The sequence below is a fragment of the Macaca mulatta genome, chromosome X (assembly GCF_049350105.2).
Source record: "Macaca mulatta isolate MMU2019108-1 chromosome X, T2T-MMU8v2.0, whole genome shotgun sequence".
Classification (NCBI taxonomy): Eukaryota; Metazoa; Chordata; class Mammalia; order Primates; family Cercopithecidae; genus Macaca; species Macaca mulatta.
The window spans coordinates 139,178,309-139,201,830 of NC_133426.1; the positions used below are offsets into that span (position 1 = coordinate 139,178,309).

General features: G+C 39.5%; 1 protein-coding gene across 3 annotated transcripts in view; it reads right to left on the reverse strand.

Annotated features, from left to right (window-relative positions):
- The window catches only part of HS6ST2 (heparan sulfate 6-O-sulfotransferase 2), a 359,670-nt gene that overhangs the window by 78,822 nt on the left and 257,326 nt on the right, over nt 1-23,522 (reverse strand). For 2 of the 3 annotated variants that reach the window (XM_028842458.2, XM_015128210.3), the window contains exon 3: nt 2,964-2,996. The exons of the other annotated variant lie outside the window; for it this stretch is intronic. In XM_028842458.2, coding sequence (XP_028698291.2) covers nt 2,964-2,996 — 33 coding nt within the window. The remainder of the gene's footprint in view (nt 1-2,963; nt 2,997-23,522) is intronic. 3 annotated transcript variants of the gene reach the window in all.

A 23,522-nucleotide genomic window follows, 5' to 3' on the forward strand; every position in this document is an offset into this window, starting at 1 on the left:
AATCACCGTAAGATTAAATATACTATTGAGTGAGGCTGCCACTGGGTATGCCAAACAATAATGGTAATAACCACCATTATCAACTGTTGACTATGTGCCAGGAACAGTGCTAAGCACTTGATATGCAAGATCTAATTTTAATCCTCAAAGCAAGCCTATATAGTGGCTACATTTCACATGTGAGAAAACTACCTGAAGCCAACAGAGATGAACTAAATTACCCAAGGTCACACAGTTGGAAAGTAGCAGTGCCAGGATTGGACCTGAGGTCAGTTTGACTCTAAATGCCCAGACTGTCAGTCATTGATGTAATGTTTCCACTATGGCAATATTAATTAGGTAATCTATGCATGAAGGAAAGAGAGCTGATATTGGTTGAGTGTCTCATTGCCAGGTGCTCTGCATAGAACATCTGCTTTCACACATATACCATCAACATTATGGCTATGTTTAGGTAAGCCTTATGAGGACATATTTTTAAAATTCTGATTCAGTTGTTTTGAAAATAAGTTGAAGCAATATGATTCCGAAACAACCAGTTATCATTCAAACTTACTATAATAGTTCTCAACGTTTGAAAGGTACAAAAAAAAAGTGTGGCATCATTGATTTGGTGGTTGTTATCAAGATTCAAATTACTGACAATCACACTCATCTGAAAAAGGAGGGAGTGGGAGTGTGACAGGATGATCTTAAAGCTTCCCTCCAGCCTGGACTTTCTATGATTCTTGTATGCAGGTCTAATGCCAATAATTTTAAAGATATGCAATATGTAGTAGAATGTAAATGCAGCAGCAGAACTGATTGGCATGTCGGCATCCTTTTATTCATTAAATTTATAGAAGTCTATTGTTAAAATATTATAAAAATAAGTCTGGCTGTTCAAGGCATTGATTGCTAACTGCAACAGAAACTTGGAAACTCCATTACAAGATGATACACTGAAAATCCAACCAAATAATTTGCTTACAGTCAACTGCAGACCCTATGATACAACTGGCTATAGGAAAAAGAGAGAGAGATTGACAGGCACTCTGGCTATTAATGTTTTTGCTGTCCTTAGAAAAACAAATGAGGTTCTGGTCTGAAGCAATTAGTATCGCTGTTAATTGTGCATGTGTGTAGCAATAATACTAGGCATTTGGGATGGCTTCCACTGATTGTTCCCTTCTTTCTCTGGATTACAAAAATCTATTCAGACAACTAAAAAATAGCAAGTACTTAGGCAAATTGTTAATTATGAGGCAGAGATCATCATAATCTTGTACATTTATAAAACTGCATATACGATGGGGATTACTAAAAATATTGCTTGTTTTATTATTTTACTAGCGGTTGAAAAATATGCTAGCCTTGCAAATAGTTTTCATACATCATTCAGCTCACCAAAATTCAAAAAGGCCCCCATTGATATTTACCAAAACCGTTTCTTTCCTATCTCACCACCTGCACTCCTCTTTTTTTCTCTCATTAAGGCCAGGTATTAGTTGCTCTGACAATAATTTCTGGTCCAACTAATCAACACCATAATAAAAATAAGTGTGTCAGGATTTGCTTTGTTATACAGCAAAACTGTTTTAAAGAGATGGTGCTATCATCTAGTAATTTTAAAGCAAAAAGAAAACAAAATTCTCAAGACTTCCCCATAAAAGCTATTATAGGGATAGTAGTCCCTTTGTTATTGACCATTGTCTTAATGGTCATCCACTCCACTTTATTTTACAGGCGAGGAAATTAAGGCTCAGAGTGGAGCTAGTGCTTGATAAAAGTCACCTCATTAGTAACAGAACTTGGTACTTTGCCTCCATGACACACCCAATTGATGATATTTCAATGTTCTCCCATACTAATACTGTGTGATTAGGTGTCTATGTGTGTCTGTACTATTTAGCTCAATAAATTATAATCTGACTACAAAATTAAACACTAAATTTACTATTCTCAGCTGTCAAGTAAATCCATTGAGGCCCTAAGGGGAGTATGGAAGCCCAGCTACAAAAAGCTAAACTAGGCATCCCCAAAATGGCTCAAGTAGTCTATTTTAATGGGAGTCTGTCCTTGTGGAAAAATGCCAGAGCTACAGTCTTTGCTCTTGCTGACCTATCTGGCCAGGGAGCACAGGGTGGATTGTAGGTGGGTATTAAGAAAAAGCAGAGGCACTAGTAAATATTTCTGGAGCCAATAAGCCTACAAAAAGCTAAAGACAGTATTGGTGAGCATCATGACCTTAGAAAACAATGTGCCAAGCGACTAGAGCACACATTTCCAAAATGGTTTATGGTTCCTGCTAGCCTCTCCGGCTCTGGTGGCAATATGATGGTACGGCTCTTAGCAACAGTTGTTGCCTGCAGGGGCATCATCCGGGAGCATTCTCAGCGTCCCTCTTCCCCACAGAGAGGAACTTTCTTGTATTTGATTAGATTTGCTCTCCTGCAGGGTTCATGTCATAAAGGCCCCTGGCCTATGGGATTACTTGTAAATATGCAAGTCTACATATTTACATACGTTAAAAGCCCTGATATTTTCAAATAATTGATTTCCCTTCAAGGAAATGCTGACCTACTTGTTCTCTAAATCACAGTCCAGCCTAGGGACAGGTAGATGTGCCCGAAGCACTGTAAAGAACACTTTGCCAATGGTTGGGGTCTTCTTAACAACACACTGTACTATGTCATCCTATTTCAGCAAAAAGAGGAAAAAGAGCTAATGACCTACTGCACACCTGTCTGGGGTGGTCACCCTGAACGTTCATCCCACTTCTGCACTAAGTTGGCCTTCAGAACTGAGACTCCAAGGGTAGTTTCAGCTGTTTTAAACGAAAAAAAAAAAGAGCCCTGGAAAGAATTTGTCCAAGCCAAAAACTTAACTATTTGTTGTACTGAAATTAAACTGACAGGCAACTGCAGAGTCTCTTTATTCTAGCTTACTTGGTTCAGTCAAACTAAAAATACATCGTTACTTACCTTGCTGCATCTAGAATCTGAAAAATCCTCCACCTGTTAAAGGAACAGTAAAACCAGTCGCTAGCAAGAGCTTGGTAGGAGAGGAGTTAAAATAATAAAAGTTTTCCATTTTGCTTTAATAGCATATTTCTCCAGCTTCCCAAACCTCAGGGAAACAGCTCATAGATGGCTTCTCCACTTTGCTCCCCACTGGCTCCTCTCAAGTAATGGGGAGATTCCCAATCAGAAGGCTAAAAGGGGCAAGGCTGCACTGAGAGCCAGATCCCTGGAGTGCTGTGGGCTGGGAATGATGGATCTACCACTCGCTCATGCTAATTCCATTCTCCTTCACAGAGAGCAATGGGAATCTAGGTAAAAAAACAAAAGCCAATAAAGCAAAACCCAAACCAAACCCAACCCTGTGGCATCACCGAAATGGAAATGCCTGATTGAAAGGTCCTAGGAGGAATTGGCAAGGATTTTTCATATTATCAGGAATATATGAAACACAAATAACAAAAGGAAAATAAAAGAACAATTAGACTTTACTCATGCTCTTTAAAAAGATGAAAATTCAAAGCACACGTAAAGTGATATATAAATCATCTCTCTAGTCCCTTCCACTCAAACACAAGACATCCATCAAAGTAAACAGTGTTTCTCCATTCAAAAAACATGCTTAGCTGTTTTTATAATGTATGTCTTAAGGATCACAAAACACTCATTCCACTGGCTGAATTTCTGATATTATTAGCAGGCAGAGACTGTGAAGTTATACACAGGTCAGTTGCTAATTTGAGGGTTCAAATGGGCTCAGTTAGCTTTTTTAATTATTATTATGCCAGAACAAGGAATTTTACAATGTAGCAACACTTCTTTTATGCCCGAAGTGGGCTATATAGCCTGTGCATTTTCTTGGGAGAAATGTTTCTTTACAGCAAATACGTTCTGCAGGCCTTAAAAGTGAGTTAAGAGAGCTTTTTTTAATAGCATGGCTGGCAGCAGAGCCTTTGAATCATCATTTGAGAAGCAATACATGGCTCTTTTATTATCAGTCTCTGGTGTGGTTAAGCCCCCTTTCCTTGTTTCTGAGCTGTTAAGACTGCTGGGGAAGCAAATGTCATGAGAAACAAAAGCGATATACTTGGTGAGGCCTAACATCAAATCTGTTAGACAAGGCACTCCTATTAGTGGACTTACCATCCAGAGCCCAATGTGCTCGTCTTCTACTCCAGCCATAAGAAATAAGTAATCTACAATGTACTGACCTATCCCATGATTTAGAGCCCCTACACAGTGAAGAGAGGCTATGATCCCTTCCACAGCACTTGGCCTTGTGAACAAAAATAACACAACTTTGGATGAAAAGACAAAACACACACACACACACAGACACACACACAAGAATATATTTTTAAAAGGAAAACATAAAGCCATATATTGATTCCTAGGATCAGAAAATTCCGAAGTGAAGCAAGCAGCAGTTTCCAAAGCCATAATTTTCATTTCACTGTACTGATAGAAATTCTCAAATAATGTTAAGTGTATAAATAATTGATTTATATGGGAACGGGATCAAATTTAACTTTAATCAAGGAACTATTATTGTCTCTTGAGATTTTTTTTTTATTTCTAGGTCAACTTCTTGACTGCCTAATAAAATTTGCCCAGTGATTACACTGAGAAGACTTTTGGAAGCTCATTGCCTTACCTGGGAGCCCAGGTGGGTAGAGGTGGAGTATTGACAGTCCGTGAAGACGTTACAGGTGCATCAATCAAAAGGGTGGCCAGTCATCGGAAGTGTGCCAAAGTTCATAGGGAAAAGGTAAAACAAAAGAGACATACTAATTAGAAGAAAATGAATTAATTTTAAGAACCCATTTTATGCATATACACACACACTCACTCTCTTTGGGAAGGTTCTTAAATGAAATCCTTTAAAATGCCCTTTAATCATGATGTTTTATTAAAAATATTTATTATCGATTATGTGCCAGCCATTGTTAGAGATACTGAGGATACAGTAGTGAATAAAACAGACAAATATCCCTGACTACATCTTGTGGAATATTTTTAGGCCATCTGCTTGGAAAAGGGTTCTACAGAAATGTACTCTATGTTATCACTTCTAGGAAAGAGTTTCTCCCTGTTTCATTTATGCCTTTGTTTATGTATGGAGAACATACTCGATGGCATCAGATTAAACATTTGCATTAGAAAGAATTCACTTTCGGATTGGAGGGGATATTATAAATTCATAATTTCTCCTTGTGGAAAGCCCTCCCAACAGGCTATAAATCAGGTTTCTTTTCAGTTGGGCCATTTGCTACCCAGAGAATGCCACGTGCTTGCACCTTGAAATACTGTAAAAACAGGAAGCCTCTAAGTGGCAGTTTCATAATACTGTAGTCCCACATCCCAGCAAAGTGTTTCTCATTTATTGCTGTCATGTTCTGTAGCAGCTGGCCTGGCTGACACTCTAAGATGGGATTCATCAGCCTTCAGCAAGCCATATCCTGGAAAAGCAGCAGCACTGGATGGACAAAAGGAGCTGTGGTTATCATCCCCATTACCCAGACACTGGCTGGAGAAAAAGCCATAGGAATAACCTTCCTCTGAGCCAGGTTCCAGAAGATATGGCTAAATGTCACTCAAATGGTACTTAGGCAACTGCCTAAGCATCCCATCAGCAGGGAAGGCAAAAGATGAAAATGAAGGAAACACATATATAGCACTGGAGTAATGGGAATAGCGGGAGACTTGGGAATCCAAAAACTCCAGATGTGGATTCATCCTAATCAGGAACCTCAGACCATGACACTTATGCTTGGCATTTACATTCTCAGGATGGGTGCTTAGGGCTTCAGAAATGAAAGTGAAACGATTCACTTTTGTATGAAGGATCCAAATTAACACCTGGAAAAACCAGGATGAGGTAAAAATCCAAGAGCCCTTGACTGAGAATCAGGATCCCTGGTTTTTAATCCAGGTTTTACCAATGACTCATTTGATCTTGGGCAAATTCTCTTCTCCACTCTCCCAGGGGGCTGTATGACATGAAGGAGCTTGACAAGATGGTTTCTAAAATTCCCCCAGTTCCTATATTCTTTCATTCTCTAATAGCTTTCCCTTGAATTTGGGTGCCACGTTACTTAGAAGTATACAAATCCCTAGTCTTTTCCTCAGTACAACATGTTATTAGTAGTTCATAGAGCCCAGAGCACAGCCTTCAAAGAGTTTATGAGTAAATGAGAGTATGTCCAAAATAATAATGGCCAAATTTAAATGCAGCTGAACATCATTCTGTCCAGAGAAACAGCTTTGTTAATTTGAAACATAGAGTAGCAGATTCTTTATGATGGAAAAATTATACAAGGAAACTTAATTGAGAAAAACAAGAGAAATCGAATTGATGAACAACTGACCCTCTTGCACCGCCACCACCCTCCACATTTCTCTTTCTGCTCATGCAGATTCTTCATCTGCCGGGAGCCTGGGATATTGGTGATGGCTGTTCATTAGCAGAGACCTCCACAGCCACACACTTCCATATAACGGCTAGAGAGAAGGAAGTTGTTAAGAAACCCACACCAACACTGTTTGGGTCAGATTGCAAATCTGCAGCAGATAGTACACTCTATTAGAAATAACTGCCTACCGCTGTTCCAGAGCTGCCAAGCAAATGGCCCATTCAACCTCTCTGGTTTCTGACACTGAACCGGCATGCTCACCCTCCCTTTAACTGCCACACCAAGAGCTGACATGTTTTAGAATTTCCACGTTCTCCCAGTAGGATGCCCTTCCACCATCATTCTGGTCTCACCTACTCTATGGCTGCCCAGAAACCCACCACTTCCTTTTGTATTTCAAGCCACCTTCCTCTTTTGATCTCTGAAGGCCAAATACGGTATATCCTAGTGAAAAATGCCTTATGTTAATACATGCTAAATTTTATTTCCCTAAATGGAAAGGGATGTGGTGCCCCCAAAGTCCCAGGCTAAGGACTCTTGCTCAAACTGGTGGAGGTGAAGGGAGGAGCCAGGCAAAGGGCCTGGGTGTTTCTTACGGCCCTAAGCAAAACAAGCTACCGGTCTTTTTTACTCGCAAAGTGTTAAAATGCTTGACCTCAGCCTTTTGCTTATGCACAGTCCTGAGAGGTGGTGTGGGACCATGAAATAAGTCCAGTAGTCACACAGACTGGATTCTGGTCCTAAGGCTCTTTCACTTACCAACTGCATGACACTGCAAAGGCATCTTAATCTCTCAGCCCTGATTTCCTCACCTACAAAATGGGGACAAGGCGGGGCATGGTAGCTCATGTCTGTAATCCCAGCACTTTGGGAGGCCGAGCAGGTGGATTACCTGAGGTCAGGAGTTCGAGACCAGCCTGGCCAACATGGTGAAACCCTGTCTCTACTAAAAATACAAAAATTAGCCTGGCGTGGTGGAGGGTGCCTGTATTCCCAGCTACTCAGGAGGCTGAGGCAGGAGAATCACTTGAACCCAGGAGGAGGAGGTTGCAGTGAGCCGAGATCATGCCACTGCACTGCAGCCTGGGTGACAGCATGAGACTCTGTCTCAACAAAACAAAACAACACAACCAGCAAAAACAAAGTGGGGACAAGTATAGTGCCTACACTGGTGATGACATTCACCATCTTTAACAACAGATATGGTATCAGAACTTACAGCTCTATCAGAGCAGAAACCAACAGCAAACAACCTGGGTAGGTAGGCCCATGTGTTTCCGTCTAGAAGGGTAGTTCCTAAAGTACTTGGGAGGATTAGATGTGATCGTGCATGTAAATCATGTAGCAGAATGTCAGGTCCACAGTCATCATACAATATGTTTTAGGCATTATTACTGTCACCTAGGGAGGAAGACCAATCAGAGAATTGTCTAGAGGCATAGTGAGTCTGTGGCAGGCCTGCCACACAACTCCCAGTCCCCTGTAGCTGAGCCATCTTGTCGCCCTGCGAAAAGAACCAGCTTTTCAAAAGCAGGGCTCAAAGACATGTGCATGTAAAGGCCATGTGGAAAGTAACCACATCACTGATATGGTAGAGGGCTGTCCCCCACATCTGTGTTCTACTGTTTGACCGCTCTTAATTCCTCCTTGTTCCATGCCAAGTCCACTGGAAATCACGCATACCTCATGAGAGGGAGATCCTTATGGTTGGCCTGAGAATACTGGAACCCAGAATATTCTTTCAAATATGTATTCTTTGAGTATTTGTTTTAACCTCCCAAGGAACAGCCTTTGGCACAACTGTGAAGTCCCCTGAGGTTGTCTTGACTGCTCTTTTCACAGTGTCTGCCCTCCCCCAAGATACTAAACCTGGTTTCCAGACCCACCCTCCCATCCTTTCGTTCCTTGCCAGCTGACAAGGATTCCAACCTGATCCTTGCTTTTGGGCAAGAGCATCTCAAGACTTCAGAGCCTTCTAGATCCAGAGGAATGACCCTATATTGGTTTGATCTCCAGTCCTACGACATTTAAAAAGGACATATTTTTTTGATAGGGATGTGTCCCCATATCTTTCCACTGGTACCACCTTAAATGACACAATCCGTAAACACAGCTATTCTAGCTATGTCAAAAACCCTTAGGTTCATAGCCATTGGTCACTTATTCCCTAGAATGGACATTGGAGGAGAGAGAAAAATACAGCACAAGGTAACACAAAGAGGCCTGGAATAGAAATAAAAAACTGATATCCCAATGCCAGCTCAGCCATTAACTGGCTGTGAAACCCTGGGCAACCCCATTCCCAAATGAAGATGGCTCCCCGTTTCCCTATCTCTACAGTGATGGTGTTGGACTAACTGATTTCCCAAAGGTCCCTGTTCATGATAACAATTTTTTTTTCTTTTTTTTTTTTTTTTTTTTGGAGATGGAGTCTCACTCTTGCCCAGGTTGTGCAGTGGCTCGATCTCGGCTCACTGCAACCTCTGCCTCCCAGGATCAAGTGATTCTCCCATCTCAGCTTCCTGAGTAGCTGGGACTACAGGTGCCCACCACCATGCCCAACTAATTTTTTTGTATTTTTAGTAGAGATAAGGTTTTGCCATGCCCGGCCAATAACATTCTAAGACTTTATAATGAATTTGACTCAATCAGGAACATTCCTATGAAGGATAGCCCGGGTTCTTACAAGCAGAGACTTAGACAAAAACACTCATGCATTTCTCTAACAAATGCTGGGGCCAAAATCAGAGTAGATAACTCTGTCTTCAGTGTGCCACTCTTCCCATTAAGTACCCAGAGCGTCTGCCCCATACTGACTCCTCAGGGAGGGACACATGGGCATGCCTGAGATTCTGGCTGATGCTAGCACACAAGTGAGGGATCAGGCCGAACTTGGACATAATGAGCCAATTTGAGGGGACCTACTGATGGCTTAGTGTGGTAAGTCTCTGAGGTTATATTTGGACTGAGCCATAAACCTAAAGCAATGACTAATACAGGCAAATAAGCCCCTCTGTGCTGGCAAATCATTTCGGTACCATCCTGTTGACAGCATAGAGTCACCTTCTACCCCAGGGTGCCTACCATATCTTGTTCGATTCATAACTCAAGTGACTGCTATAAATGACTGATATGGGACGTTCTGGCTGAGCACAGTGGCTCATGTCTGTATTCTCAACACTTTGGGAGGCCAAGGTGGGAGGAACTCTTGAGCCTGAGAGTTCAAGACCAACCTGGATAACATAGTGAGACCCTATCTCTACAAAAAATGTGAAAAATAGCTGGGCATGGTGTCGTGTGCCTGTGGTCCCAGCTACTCTGGAGGCTGAGGCAGGAGGAGCGCTTGAACCCAGGAGTTCGAGGCTGCAGTGAGCCATGATCATGTCACTGCACTCCAGCTTGGGCAACAGAGCAACACTGTCTCTAAAACCAAACCAAAACAAAAGTTATTTCTGCAATCATCAATCATAAACTCAGGGATATGTCTTCTAGTGATCTTTTAGAGACCTCTAGTGTCACCCAACTCTTCCCTGACCCTGAGACTTTGAGAGGGTAGGGACTTGCCACAGATCACAGAGCACATCAGTGCCAGAGGCAAAACCAAGTCCATTTGTCCCCTCACTTGACAGCACATCATCCACCCTGTGTCCATCAGAGCCTGCCTAAGGGCAGCAGACAAGCAAGCACCTACTCTCCCAGACTCAATCACACAACCCTTCAGAACAATTCACAGAGCAAGGGCTGCAAAAGATTGGGAAAACAACCATAAAAGACCCCAAGGATTTGAAATTCTTCTTTTTCAGTAGCTGTTAAGTTGTAAACACATTCTCCTATGCTTCTCTCCACATTTTGTTTTCTGCCTAAATGTGCTTTTACTACATCACATGGTAACAATCAGAGATTCTTATATTTCTTTCATTTTGAGAAATAATGCCTTATACCTGGGCCCTGTTTTGCCAAAGCACCAACTGCATTTTGGAAACCAAGTGGATCTGATAGGGAAGATTGCCAAACAGCCCTTTCCAAATAGTGTTTCATCTGTTGGCGAGCCAGTCAATTCCCAGTTGCACATGTCTTTAAGCTGTCTGTTGTCTGCAGTTCTTACAGAATCTGCCCCCTCCTCGTCTCCTCTCCCACACCCCTGCCCAGCAGATTTTAGTAAAAATTTCCCATTTTGGCATCATAAGAGTGCCCTCTAGTGCTGATCTAATTAACAATCTAGACACTGAAGGATTCTTGTTTTTGTGGAAAATGGGTTCGTCTATAACATGTCCTTGGGTATGGCAGGATACATTGTTTCTGAAAACATTTCCAAAGCAACTATTTGACAATTTAGTCTTTCAGAAAGCAGTGAAAAGGATGTTTTGCCATTGAACAAACAAAGTAAAACAAAATAAAACAAAATTGAAGGCCATAAAAAGAAAACCTGGCTTGTTTTCCCTTCTGAGAAGCCTTTCCACTCATGATGCGGGGAGCTAGTTGAGTTACTAAAAAATATGTGCATAGGCACAGGCTGACTTCATCAATTGAAACTTGACAATGATTTTCATACGTGTTTTGGAGTTCTCCAAACGCAAGCATCTGTATTTGTATGGTAGATTCCAGTGATGCATTTCAATTTGATCATATACATACAGTATTTTTGATTTAAAGGAAAGAAAGAACAAATAAGGAATCCCTTAGAAATTTTCTGGGTGTAACAGGGCCTGCTTTCTGTTAATAAAGGCCGAAAAGTTTCATTTACAAGGTAAGTATAAATATATGTGCTGGGAGTTATTTTGTCCCATTTTATTTCCGTGTTTCAGATCTTTGGGTCTGGAAGGTCCACAAATGGTGCTATTTCAGCACTGTTTCAAATAAGAAGGAAGGTTTTCATTGTATCTTTTACACAGCTTTGCAAGGGGCTGCTACTCTATGGAATCCAAAATATTTTATGCTGACACAGACCAAGGATGGCAAGCTGCCAACACAATATATAACTACTTCATTCACATTTTTACACATTTAAAACACAGAGAACGAAAAACTCCCTAACAAGTAGTGATTTGGCTAGTGCTAAAATAAGGATCAAGATCATTCTCAGGGAGTATTCCACTAAGTCACTAAAAGGATCAGACAATGGAGACACATGAAATGGTCCATCTGGATATATGTCACCTGCTTTCGGCAAAGGAGCTTAGGTCTTTGCTGAAGTCAAGGCATAGTGGGAACCACTGAATTTGGTCTGAAACTTCCAGCCAGCCCCTAATGAAAAGAGGCTATGTGCTAGAGTGAAGTGAGCACAAGCACAGGAGTTGCTGGAACTATGTTCAAATCCCAGCTCTCCTACTTTTCATTGGTCACTTCAAACCTGTTAGTCTAATTTTTCTCAATGAAACTGTGACTTCCTTGTGATCAATAATACCTAACAGGGCACAAACCAGGTGATTAATGAAACCTGCTGAATTTAATACAACCAACGGTTTTGATGAAAGATATGAAAAGTACCCCCATGTTGTCCAGATGTTTCCAAAGACCTGAGTGTCTGGGGTCAAGTACATGAAACATCTGGATAATTAACTTCATTGTCAAAGATCCATGACAAAGGCTTTAAGCCATTGCCGTTCTTGTCCTCATGTACCTTGCTAGTAGTCTCTGTCACTGTGGCAAATCCACACATCCAGGGCTGTGCTTGAGACCCGTGGCTAAAGGATTCTTTCTGTTTGGCAGGTGTAGTATTCATAACTGGATTAACACCGCTGCTCCCGATGGAGGCACTGCTTTTGAAATATCATGACCACTTCAACAGTTTTGTAGGCTTCAAACAGCTGTCTACATGAAGGTGTAGCACCATTGTGAGTGCGAACTTGCTTTCCATGAGGAAACAGGTATCTTTTTATTGGAGGAGTCTCAGTTTCATGTCTTACCTATAGTTTCAAAACCAGGACCAAAAAATACCCAGTGCTTTTTCCCCAAGCATGTAAAACATGGACAAAGTTTGCCAAACCATCTGGCAGAGTACACAAAATATCTTTTCTAGAATTATTGGAAATTTTACCTATATGACAAACAATAACAATCATACCATTAGCTAACATTTAATGAGTGCTTACTATATGCCAGATGCCACATGCTTTATAGGAATTATCTCATTTCATCCTGAACAAAAGTCTATACTCATTGCCTAAATGAGAAAACTGAGGCTCAGAGGGACTTGCATGATAAGTGGTAGAGTCTGGATTCAAATCCAGGGTTGTAGGATGCTAGGACCCAAGCTCATGAGCCACTCAGCTGTACTAACTATATTTCATTTTGCCTTCACAGTAACCCTGTGAGGTAGGCAGCATTCTTCTCACTTTACAGGGAAGTCAGAAAGGCTCAAAGTGTAATTTCCTCAAGGCCGTACAGTTAATAAGTGAAGGCACTGAGATGGGAATATTCAATATTTCCTGTCTCCAAATCTTATGCCTTGTCTAATTCTAATGCACTGTGTACCACACCTACACAAGGCACTAATGTGGAGAGGGATCACTGTATATAATCTCTCTGAGCATATCACACCTCCACTGAGAGCTGGGGACTGCACCCTACTTACTGTACAAGGCTGCAGCACACTCTGAAGTGCTTCCTGTTTGCCTCTCTGTAGGCCTCTCACGGGACTATTTTTCATTTTGAATTCCAGAATAAACTCACAGGCTATGAGTGCCAAGCACTTGAATACACAAGGAACAGAGGTAGTAGCTCATTTGAAGATGAAAACCTGGTATAAATCTTCACCATAGCTATGCTGCTCCCCTAGGACATAAATCAGGTAGCAGTGGATGGGCCAGGGACCCACAGGGAAAGAGAAATTGGCAGACAGATCAGGTCTCTCTCTCGCTCTTTTTCTCTTTGAAGCAGTGGGGGGTGAGGTGCTCCTTACTATTATACCTATATTTCTTATCTATAGGAACATGCAATCAAATTACATATAGACAGAATCCAAAAAGTCCAAGCCAAGATAACGAAGGGGGGAAAAACTGGAAGAAGCTAGAGTATGTGACTCATTCCAACAGGGCCCATGTAACTACAATGGTAAGAAGGGCAATGTTGCCTTGGGAAAGAGTTGTGCTTGCCAAATGATCAGGGATATCCTCTAGCAGTGAGCCAGGCCATTCAGAATTTGACCTTGATATCGTTTAGAAACCTATCAAAATTGGAAGGTACCCTTAAAGATCATCAAGCCCAAACTCTGCATTTTATAGGTCCCGAGAGAGAAAGGGACTCATCCAAGGTCACACAGCCATAACAGGGTCAAAACCATCTCTCAGACCTTGTGAATTCCAGTTCAGGAATCTTAAAAGTACCAGGGTCCCTCTACAAGAAAATGAATGCAGCAATCTATGCTAGAGAGATAGGAGGAAAAACGTGAGTTGGGAGCCAGCGGCAGAGATCCAGGCATGAGGATTGGACATTGTTTAATTAGAACAATAGCCCCTGTAAGATGCTCTTTCCTATCTCCTTTTACAGGTGAGGAAATTAAGGCTCAGAGGTGAAGGCCTTTGACAAGGTCATGCATCTAAGATATAAAGAATGGGACTTGCAGGTTGATCTGACTCCAAAGCCTATGTGCTTTTCACACTAGCAATGTTTTGGCCCCCTTGTTTCTCCGTGGTTATCTCCCAATTAGAAATGATGCCCCTTCAAGTTACAAGTGAATTTTCACATGTTCATTTTTTGCAATTGTAATGAAGATTGAATGAGCCCTCATCTACAAACCCAGATCTGACAAAGCCTTGGCTGATGCCTGGTTCTCACTTCCCAGGAATAACTTTGGACTGCCCTTGTCTTCAGGATCCAAGGAAAACAGGCAGAAAGCCAACAGAATAGCCTGTCAACTCCTTCATAACCACAGAGGGCTTTATAATCTCCCACAGAAACTGCTGTGCCACCTAAGGTTGCTGGGGCTGCCCGTCTGACTGTGACATCCAAGCTACCACCTAGCTGGGATGGTGCTATGGGAGTTTCTTCCTGCCTAAGGGCAAAGGATACAGTTGCAGTCTGCATCCAACACTAGGCAGTACTTGCCTCCACACACAGCCCCACCATGGTTCCCCTGTAGCCATGGCGTCTCTTCTTTCAGAAAAGCTGATAGACACTGAAGTAGTAGGGACAGCCCCTGGAGTAGGAAGAATTTAGAACTGCTTATTTGAACTTGAACTTGCTGAATTGCTAATTGTATAAGTGGCATATCATTAGACTGCTTGCTCATTCCTCCTCATGAAAATGGGGACACCCCATATATCCTACAGGCAGTGCAGAAATCATCAGGCAGCTGGGTTTGTGTAAATCGAATCCTAGTTTCCCACTGACACACATTCTGATCAATCTCCAACTGTCCAACAGTTGGCAGTTGCCCTTCACACTCTGCCTTTAAGCTACTCTGCCCCCAGCCCCTCATCAAGTAGGTAATGATCTGGAAACTCACATGAATTGCTGCTGGAAGGAAAGCCCAATTTAAAGGGATCTTTCCAAAACAACCAGAAAATAAATAACAAAATGGGAGGAGTAAGTCCTTACTCATCAATAATAACATTGAATGTAAATGGACTAAACTCTTCAATCAAAAGACTTAGAGTGGCAGAATTGATTTTTAAAAAAATGACCCAATGATTTGTTGCCTACAAGAAACACACTTCACTTATAAAGACACAAATAGATTGAAAATAAAGGGATGGAAAAAGATATTCCATGCCAATAGAAACCAAAAAACTTAAAAGAGTAGGAGTAGCTATACTTGTATCAGACAAAATAGATTTCAAGACAAAAACAATAAGAAGAGAAAAAGAAGGTCACCATATAATAATAAAGGGGTCAATTCAGCAAGAGGATATAACAATTTTAAATATATATGCACCCAACACTGGAGCACCTAGATATATAAAGCAAATGTTATTAGAGTGAAAGAGAGAGATAGGCCCCAGTATGATAATAGTCAGAGACTCCAACACCCCACTTTCAGCATTGGATCTATCTTCCAGACAGAAAATCAAGAAAGAAATACCAGACTTGATCTGCACTATAGACCAAATGGATCTAATGGATACTTACAGAACATTTCATCCAATGGCTGCAGAATACACTTTATTTTCCTCAGCACATGGATCATTCTCAAGGATAGACCATATGTTAGGTCACAAAACTAGCCATAGAACATTTTAAAAACCTGAAATAATATCAAGCATCTTTTCTGTCTGCAATGGAATAAAGCTAGAAATCAAAAATAAGAAGAATTTGGGGAACTACAAAAATATATAAAAACTAAAAAATATGCTCCTGAATGACCAGTGGATAATGAAGAAATTAAGAAGGAATTGAAAAACTTCTTGAAACAAATGATAATAGAAACACAACATACCAAAACCTATGGGATACAGTAAAAGCAGTACTAAGAGATGAGTTTATAGCTATAAGTGCCTACATCAAAAAAGAGGAAAAACCTGTCTTCAAAGGGAATGATCTAACTTCTTGCCATTTGGGGTGACTGTTGTAAGCTTTCATTAGATTCTGCTTATCAGGTTAAGAAAGTTCATTTTAATTTTTATTTGCTAAGAGTTCTTCAAAATCATGAATTATTTTGGAATAATAAAAATTCATTTCCCCCATCCATTGAAATATTCATTTCTTTTATTTTCTTTTGCTGAAGTGGTTGAATTATACTAATTAGGTTTTCTAGTGTGAACCCATCTGAAACTGGACTCAATGCATTATTTATTTTATACACTGCTGGTTCAATTTAATAATAATTGATGTAGGTACTTTTAAATTTATGTTTTAAAATAAATCTGGTTTATTCTCCTTCTTGCAAAAAAAGAGGAAAAACTTCAAATAAGCAACCTAACAATGCATCTTAAAGAACCAGAGAAACAAGAGTAAACCAAACTCAAAACAGTAGAAGAAAAGAAATAATGAAAATCAGAGCAGAAATAAATGCAATGTAAATGAAGAAAACAATACAAAAGATCAGTGAAACAAAAAGTTGGTTCATAAGACTATTTTGTGATGCATTAAATCATTTACTATTGCAAAGTTGGGGTTTTTAAGGACAGTTAAAAGCTTTCAGGTATGCCAAAATAATGTTGAAAACTTTTCATGATTAAAGAAAGTCACAATATGCGTTAAAAAAGGGATCAGGTAATTTTAAAAATAAATCCATGCTCTAAATGTTATTTAAAAGTTTTCAAGTTGTTCCCCAGAATGTTTTTGAAAACAAGTGTTTTTGTAAAACAACTCTATGGAGAAATGTTAACATTTTCATAATAAAACTAGTAGAGTCCAGTCTTGAGAACAATGCCAGATATACATAGTAGAAAAAAACCACAAATATTTTTGAATACACGAAGTAGTATTTTCCATTAGGTTTAGGTCCCAATTATGAATTAGGAACAGTCATGTCATTTGACAAAATATATAGTGAGGCTAAAGGAAAGAATGCTTTGTAGAATCATTGTGCTGTGAAGGTGATGGAGATTTCAAATATTCAAACTTATAGGTGTATTAAAATAAAATTGTTATAAATTTTTAAAAACGCAAAAAAAAAAAAGCAAACAAACAAACAAAAAACCTCAAAAAGTTGGTTTTTCTTACTAAGGAAAAAAGAGAAAAGATTCAAATAAATAAAAAATCAGAAATGAAAAAGGAGACATTCCAACTGATAGTGCAGAAATTCAAAGGATCATTAGGCCAGTATAAACAAGTATATGCCAAAAAATTGGAAAATCCAGAATAAATGGACAAATTCCTAGATGCATACAACCTACCAAGACTGAACCATGAGGAAATCCTAAACCTGAACAGACCAATAGCAAGTCATGAGATCAAAGCTGCAATAAAAGACTCCTAGTAAAGAAAAGCCCTGGACCTCATGGCCTCACTGCTGAATTCTACCAAACATTTAAAGAAGAACTAATACCAATCCTACTCAAACTATTCTGGAAAATAAGAGGAAGATACTTCCAAACTCATTCTACCAGGCCAGTATTACCCTGATACCAAAACCAGACAAAGACACATCAAAAAAAAAAAAAAAAAAAAAAAAAAAAAAAAGAAAGAAAGAAAGAAAGAAAGAAAGAAAGAAAAGAAAACTACAGGCCAATATTGCTAATGAATATTGATGAAGAAATCCTTAACAAAACACTAGCAAACTGAATTCAACAATACATTAAAAAGATCATTCATCATGACCAAGTGGGAAATACCCTGTGGATGCTAGAATGGTTCAACATACACAAATAAATATCAGCAGAATGAAGGACAAAAACTATATGATCATTTCAACTAATGCTGAAAACACATTTCATAAAATTTGATCTCTCCATGATAAAAACCCTCAAAAAACTGGGTATACAAGGAACACAGCTCAACATAATAAAAGCTATGTATGACAGAGCCACAGCTAGTATCATACTAAATGAGGAAAAATTGAAAGTCTTTCCCCTAAGATCTGGAACATGACAAGGATGCCTACTGTCACTACTGTTATCCAATACAGGACTGAAAGTCCTAGCTAGCATAATCAGACAAGAAAACGAAACTTATAGTTTTGGCAGGGCACAGTGGCTCACGCCTATAATCCCAGCACTTTGGGAGGCTGAGGCGGGTGGATCACAAGGTCAGGAGATTGAGATCATCCTGGCTAACACGGTGAAACCCTGTCTCTGTTAAAAATACAAAACATTAGCCAGGTGTGGTGGCGGGCGCCTGTAGTCCCAGCTATTTGGGAAGCTGAGGCAGGAGAATGGAGTGAACCTGGGATCACGCATGGCCGTGGCCGAGATCACACCACTGCACTCCAGCCTGACAACACAGCAAGACGAAAGAAAGAAAGACAGAAAGAAAGAAAGAGAGAGAGAGAGATGAAAGAAAGAAAGAGAGAGAGACGAAAGAAAGAAAGAGAAAGAAAGAAAAAGAAAGAAAGAAAAAGAAAGAAAGAAAAAGAGAAAGAAAGAAAGAAAGAAAAGAAAGAAAGAAAGAAAGAAAGAAAGAAAGAAAGAAAGAAAGAAAGAAAGAAAGAAAGGCATCCAAATTGAAAAAGAAGAAATCAAATTAGCCTTGTTTGCAGATGATATGATCTTATATTGGTAAAACCTAAAGACTCCACCAAAAAAACAATTAGAACTGGTAAACAAATTCAGTAAAATTGCAATTACAAAATCAACATACAAAAATCAGTAGCATTTCTACACGCCAACAGTGAACAATCTAAAAAAAGAAATTTAAAAAGTAATCCCATTTACAATAGCCACAATTATAATCAAATACCTAGGAATCAACTTAGTCAAAGAAAAAGATCTCTATAATAAAACACTGATGAAGGAAATTGAAGAGGACACCAAAAAATGGAAAGATATTTCATGTCCATGGATTGGAAGAATCAATATTGTTAAAATGTCCATACTACCGAAGCAATCTACAGATTTGATGCAATACCTATCAAAATAGCAGTGATATCCTTCACAGAAATAGCAAAAAAAAATCATCCTAAAATTTCTACGGAACCACAGAAGACCCAGAATAAGCCAAAACTATACTAAGCAAAAATAACAAAACTGGAGGAATCACACTACTTGATTTCAAGTTATACTACAGAGCTATAGCAACCAAAACAGCATGGCACTGGCATAAAAACAGATCAATGGAACAGAATAGAGAACCCCAACACAAATCCATACATGGACAGTGAACTTAATTTTGATAAAATTGCCAAGAACATACACTGGGAAAAAGACAGTCCTTTCAATAAATGGTGCTGGAAAACCTGAATATCCATAGCAAAAGAATGAATCTAGACCCCCATTTCTTGCCATATAAAAATCAAATCAAAATGGATTAAAGACTTAAATCTAAGACATCAAACTCTAAAACTACTACAAGAAAACATTAGGGAAAGTCTCTAGGACATTTGTTTGGGCAAAGATTTCTTGAGCAATACCCTACACACATAGGCAACCAAAGCAAAATGGACAAATAGGCTCACATCAATTTAAAAAACTTCTGCAGAGCAAAGAATATAATAAATAAAGTGAAGAGAGAACCCACAGAATGGGAGAAAACATTTTCAAACTACTGACATTACAAGGGATTAAAAAACATAATACGTAAGGAGCTCAAACAAGTTTATAGAAAAATCTAATAATCTGATTAAGCAATGGGCAAAAGATTTAAACAGACATTTCTCAAAAGAAGATGTGCAAATGGCAAACAGGCATATGAAAAGGTGCTCAACATCACTGATCATCAGAGAAATAAAAACTACAATGAGGTATCATCTCACCCTAGTTAAAATGGCTTATATCTAAAAGACAGGCAATAACAAATGCTGGCAAGAATGTAGAGAAAAGGGGACCCTCATACACTGTAGGTGGGAATGTAAATTAGTATGACTGCCGTGGAGAACAGTTTGGAGGTTCCTCAAAAGCTAAAAATAGAGTTACCATATGATCCAGCAATCCCACTGCTGAGTATATACACAAGAGAAAGGAAATCAGTATATGAAAGAGATATCTGCACTCCCATGTTTGTTGCAGCACTGTTCACAATAGCTAAAATTTGGAAGCAACCTAAGGTGTCCATCAACGGATGGATGGATAAAGAAAATGTGGTACTTATATACAATGAAGTACTATTCAGTCATAAAAAAAGAATGAGACCCTGTCATTGCAACAAATGGATGGAACTGGAAGTCATTATGTTAAGGGAAATAAGCCAGGCATAGAAGAACAAACATCACATGTTCTCACTTATTTATGGGATCTAAAAATCAAAGCAATTGAACTCATGAAGATAGAAAGTAGAAGGATAGTTACCAGAGGATGGGAAGGGTAGTGGGAGGGGGTGGGGGGAAGGTGGGGATGGTTAATGAATACAAAAATAGAAAGAATGAATAAGACCTAGTATTTGATATCTCAATATGGTGACTATAGTCAATAATAATTTAATTGTACCCTTTAAAATAAGTAAGTATAATTGGACTGTTTGTAACACAAAGGATAAATACTTGAGGGGATGGATACCCCATTTTCCATGATGTGATGATTATGCATTGCATGCCTGTACCAAAACATCTCAGGTACTCTGGAAATATATACACCTACTATGTACCCACAAAAAATTAAAATTAAAAATTAAAAAAAATAATAAAAAGTAAAGGAATCTTTTCCTAGAGAAACCCTTTGAATATACCCGGGCAGTTATTTTATATTTTAGATGAAGATCTCTCCCAAACCACAGTCACACTTGTTTTTGATTCAAAGTGTATTCTTTACTTTTCTGAGATGTATCTAAATTTCTAACAGCATTATGGAGGTATAATTCACATACCATGCAATTCATCCAATTAAAGTATACAATGGGTTTTAGTATATTCACAGATATGTGCAACCATCACCACAGTCCATTTCTGAACATTTTCAGTCACCTCCAAAGAAATCCTATACCCTTTAGCTGTCCCTGTCCTATCTGGCTATTCCTTCCAGCCCCTACTACCATTCATCTACTTTCTGTCTCAGTGGATTTTCCTACTCTGGACATTTCAAATAAATGTAATCATGCAACAGTGATCTTTTGTGTCTGGCTTTTTTTTCACTTGCATAATGTTTTCAAGGTTCATTCATATTGTAGCATTTATCAGTACTTCGTTCCGTTTCATGGCCTGGATAATGTTCCGTTTTATAGATATCCACAATTTTTTTAAAGTAAAATGCATCTAAACAGTCTCATCCTCTTATTAAAGCTGAGAACTCTCCCTGACTCTTTTTGAATCTCCATAAGCAAAATCTCCTAGTTTTCTACATCTTGCCCAATTTTTATATCTCATTTTTTTTTAAAAAGTGTTTTTAGTGAATAGTAATGAAACCCTAATCAAAATCCCAATAATACTCCTTATGGAACTTAAGTTTACTTTAAGGTTCATTTGAAATAAATAACCTTAAAAAAAAACTAAAAATAAAACAATCTCATTCCCACTCACTCGACAAATCCATAGATCTGTTCTGAGCACCAGCTGTGGTAGAACTATTACTAGCATTATTGGGGAGGGGGAGGCATAGAGATGAATAAAGAGGTGTCCCAAACATATTAATTCATTCAGCAAACATCTATTGTCTTCTATGTGCTGGGAATGGTGCTTAGGCACTTGGAATTCAAGGGTGAACAAGACATGGTCCCTGCTTTCCATGAGCCCACAGTGAAGAGAGCAATATGGGAAACCATACATGATATCTCCACAGTATATAACTATTGAGTGTCTACAAATTATTGGAAGCCCATTTTCCACTCTGGAGGAGTTCACGGCCCAGGCTTGGGTTCCTTATTCCACAAACATTCACAAGAGAAACTAGCTCGAAAGAGGGTAGCAGCCACGGATTCAGGTGTTTTGTGTTGTTTTGTTTTGTTGTTCATTTGTTTTGAATTTTTTATTGAGGTGAAATTCATGTAACACAAAATGAACCATTTTAAAGTGTATAATTCAGTGGAATTTAGTACATTACATGTTGTGCAACTGTCACCTCTATCTAGTTCCAAAATATTTTCATCATCCTAGAAGAAAACCTTGTACCCATTAAGTAAAGCAGTCACTCCCCCTTCCACCCTCCCCTCAGCTCCTGGCAATCATCTGTTTTCTGTCTCTATGGATTTGTCTATTGTGGATTATTCATATAAATGGATCATACGGTATGTGGCCTTTTTTGTCTGGCTTCTTTCACTTGGGGCATCAAGTTTCTAAGGTTCATCCATGTTGTAGCATGTATCAATCAGCACATCAGTCCTTTTTACAGCTAAACAATATTCCATTGTATGCATACACCACGTTTTGTTTATCCATTCATCCATTGATGGGCATCGGGGTTGTTGCCATTTTTTCGCTATCATGATTAATGCTGCTATGAATGTTCATGTACAAGTTTCTGTGTGGACATATGTTTTCATTTCTCTTAGGTATATACCTAAGAGTAGAATTGCCGGAGCATATAATACTCTGTTTAACTTTTTGAGAAACTGCCAAAGTGTTTTCCACAGCAGCTGCAACATTTTACATTCCCACCAGCAATAGACAAGGGTTCCGGTTTCTCCCAGGGATTCCAGTTTTATTTCTTACTTTCAGAGAAGAGTTCCACTAAATCGGAAACACTCAATTAGCCCAAATGATTGACCCTAATGGTGGGCATTTGAGTCTGGGCCTCTTAATTAATGCCTAGGCTGGTGGGAGAAACAAAACAAACAAGGACAAGGAAGCGGGTGTGGCAGCCTCCCCTCCTCCACAGCTCTGAGAGTACTTCTGCGCATGCTCACAGCCTAAAGCGGGCACGTTGGCAAGATGGCTGTGGAATTGTCCCCTGATCCACAAAGATGGGATTCACAGCATCAGGCTCAGCAGAGGGCTGAGGAGAGAACATTCTCGGCTATAAGAGCCAAGCCTAGGAAAACCCAGGAGGTGATTTTATAAAAGGAATGACATGAAATCAATAATGACTCTGGCAATAAGGGAAAGAACAGCACGGCCTTCTTTATTAAACAAGAAATTGGAGGAAGCTTCAATGGGTTGTGAAGGCACTTAGATCCCATGGTATTCGACACTGGCTCCTGTCCCTTGGAATGAAGGTTCGACATAAATCTCGGAAATAAATAATAATGATGAATGTCTAGCTCTAAAGATGACGACATATAAGTATATCACTGAAACTTGCCCTTATGGCCCATCTCTCTGCTTCAGTGATCAGACAGCTCTACAAATATTGAATCCCCTCCACCTTCAGCCTATATCACTCCCCGGGCAGGTCGGTCCCATTGTGAAGTGGCATTAAATCTTTCAAGTCATTCAGTGGCATTTTCACGTGCTAAGACTGTCACTGTCAAGATGACATGCCAGTCACTGTCCAGGAAGGGCTGAGGCACGATGCCAAAGGACCCTCCTCAAAGCCCAAGAGTTTGAGGGGAGAAAAACTCTTGGGCTTTTAGGGGAGAAAAATCCCAGTGATAGGATCTCAATCAGCTCCCAAATCCTTAGGTCTTCAGTAACCTAAGATTAAGGTGGGTGAATTTCAAACACTTTTAGAGGCAGACTCCTTTTTTCAAATAAAATCTTCCAGTAACT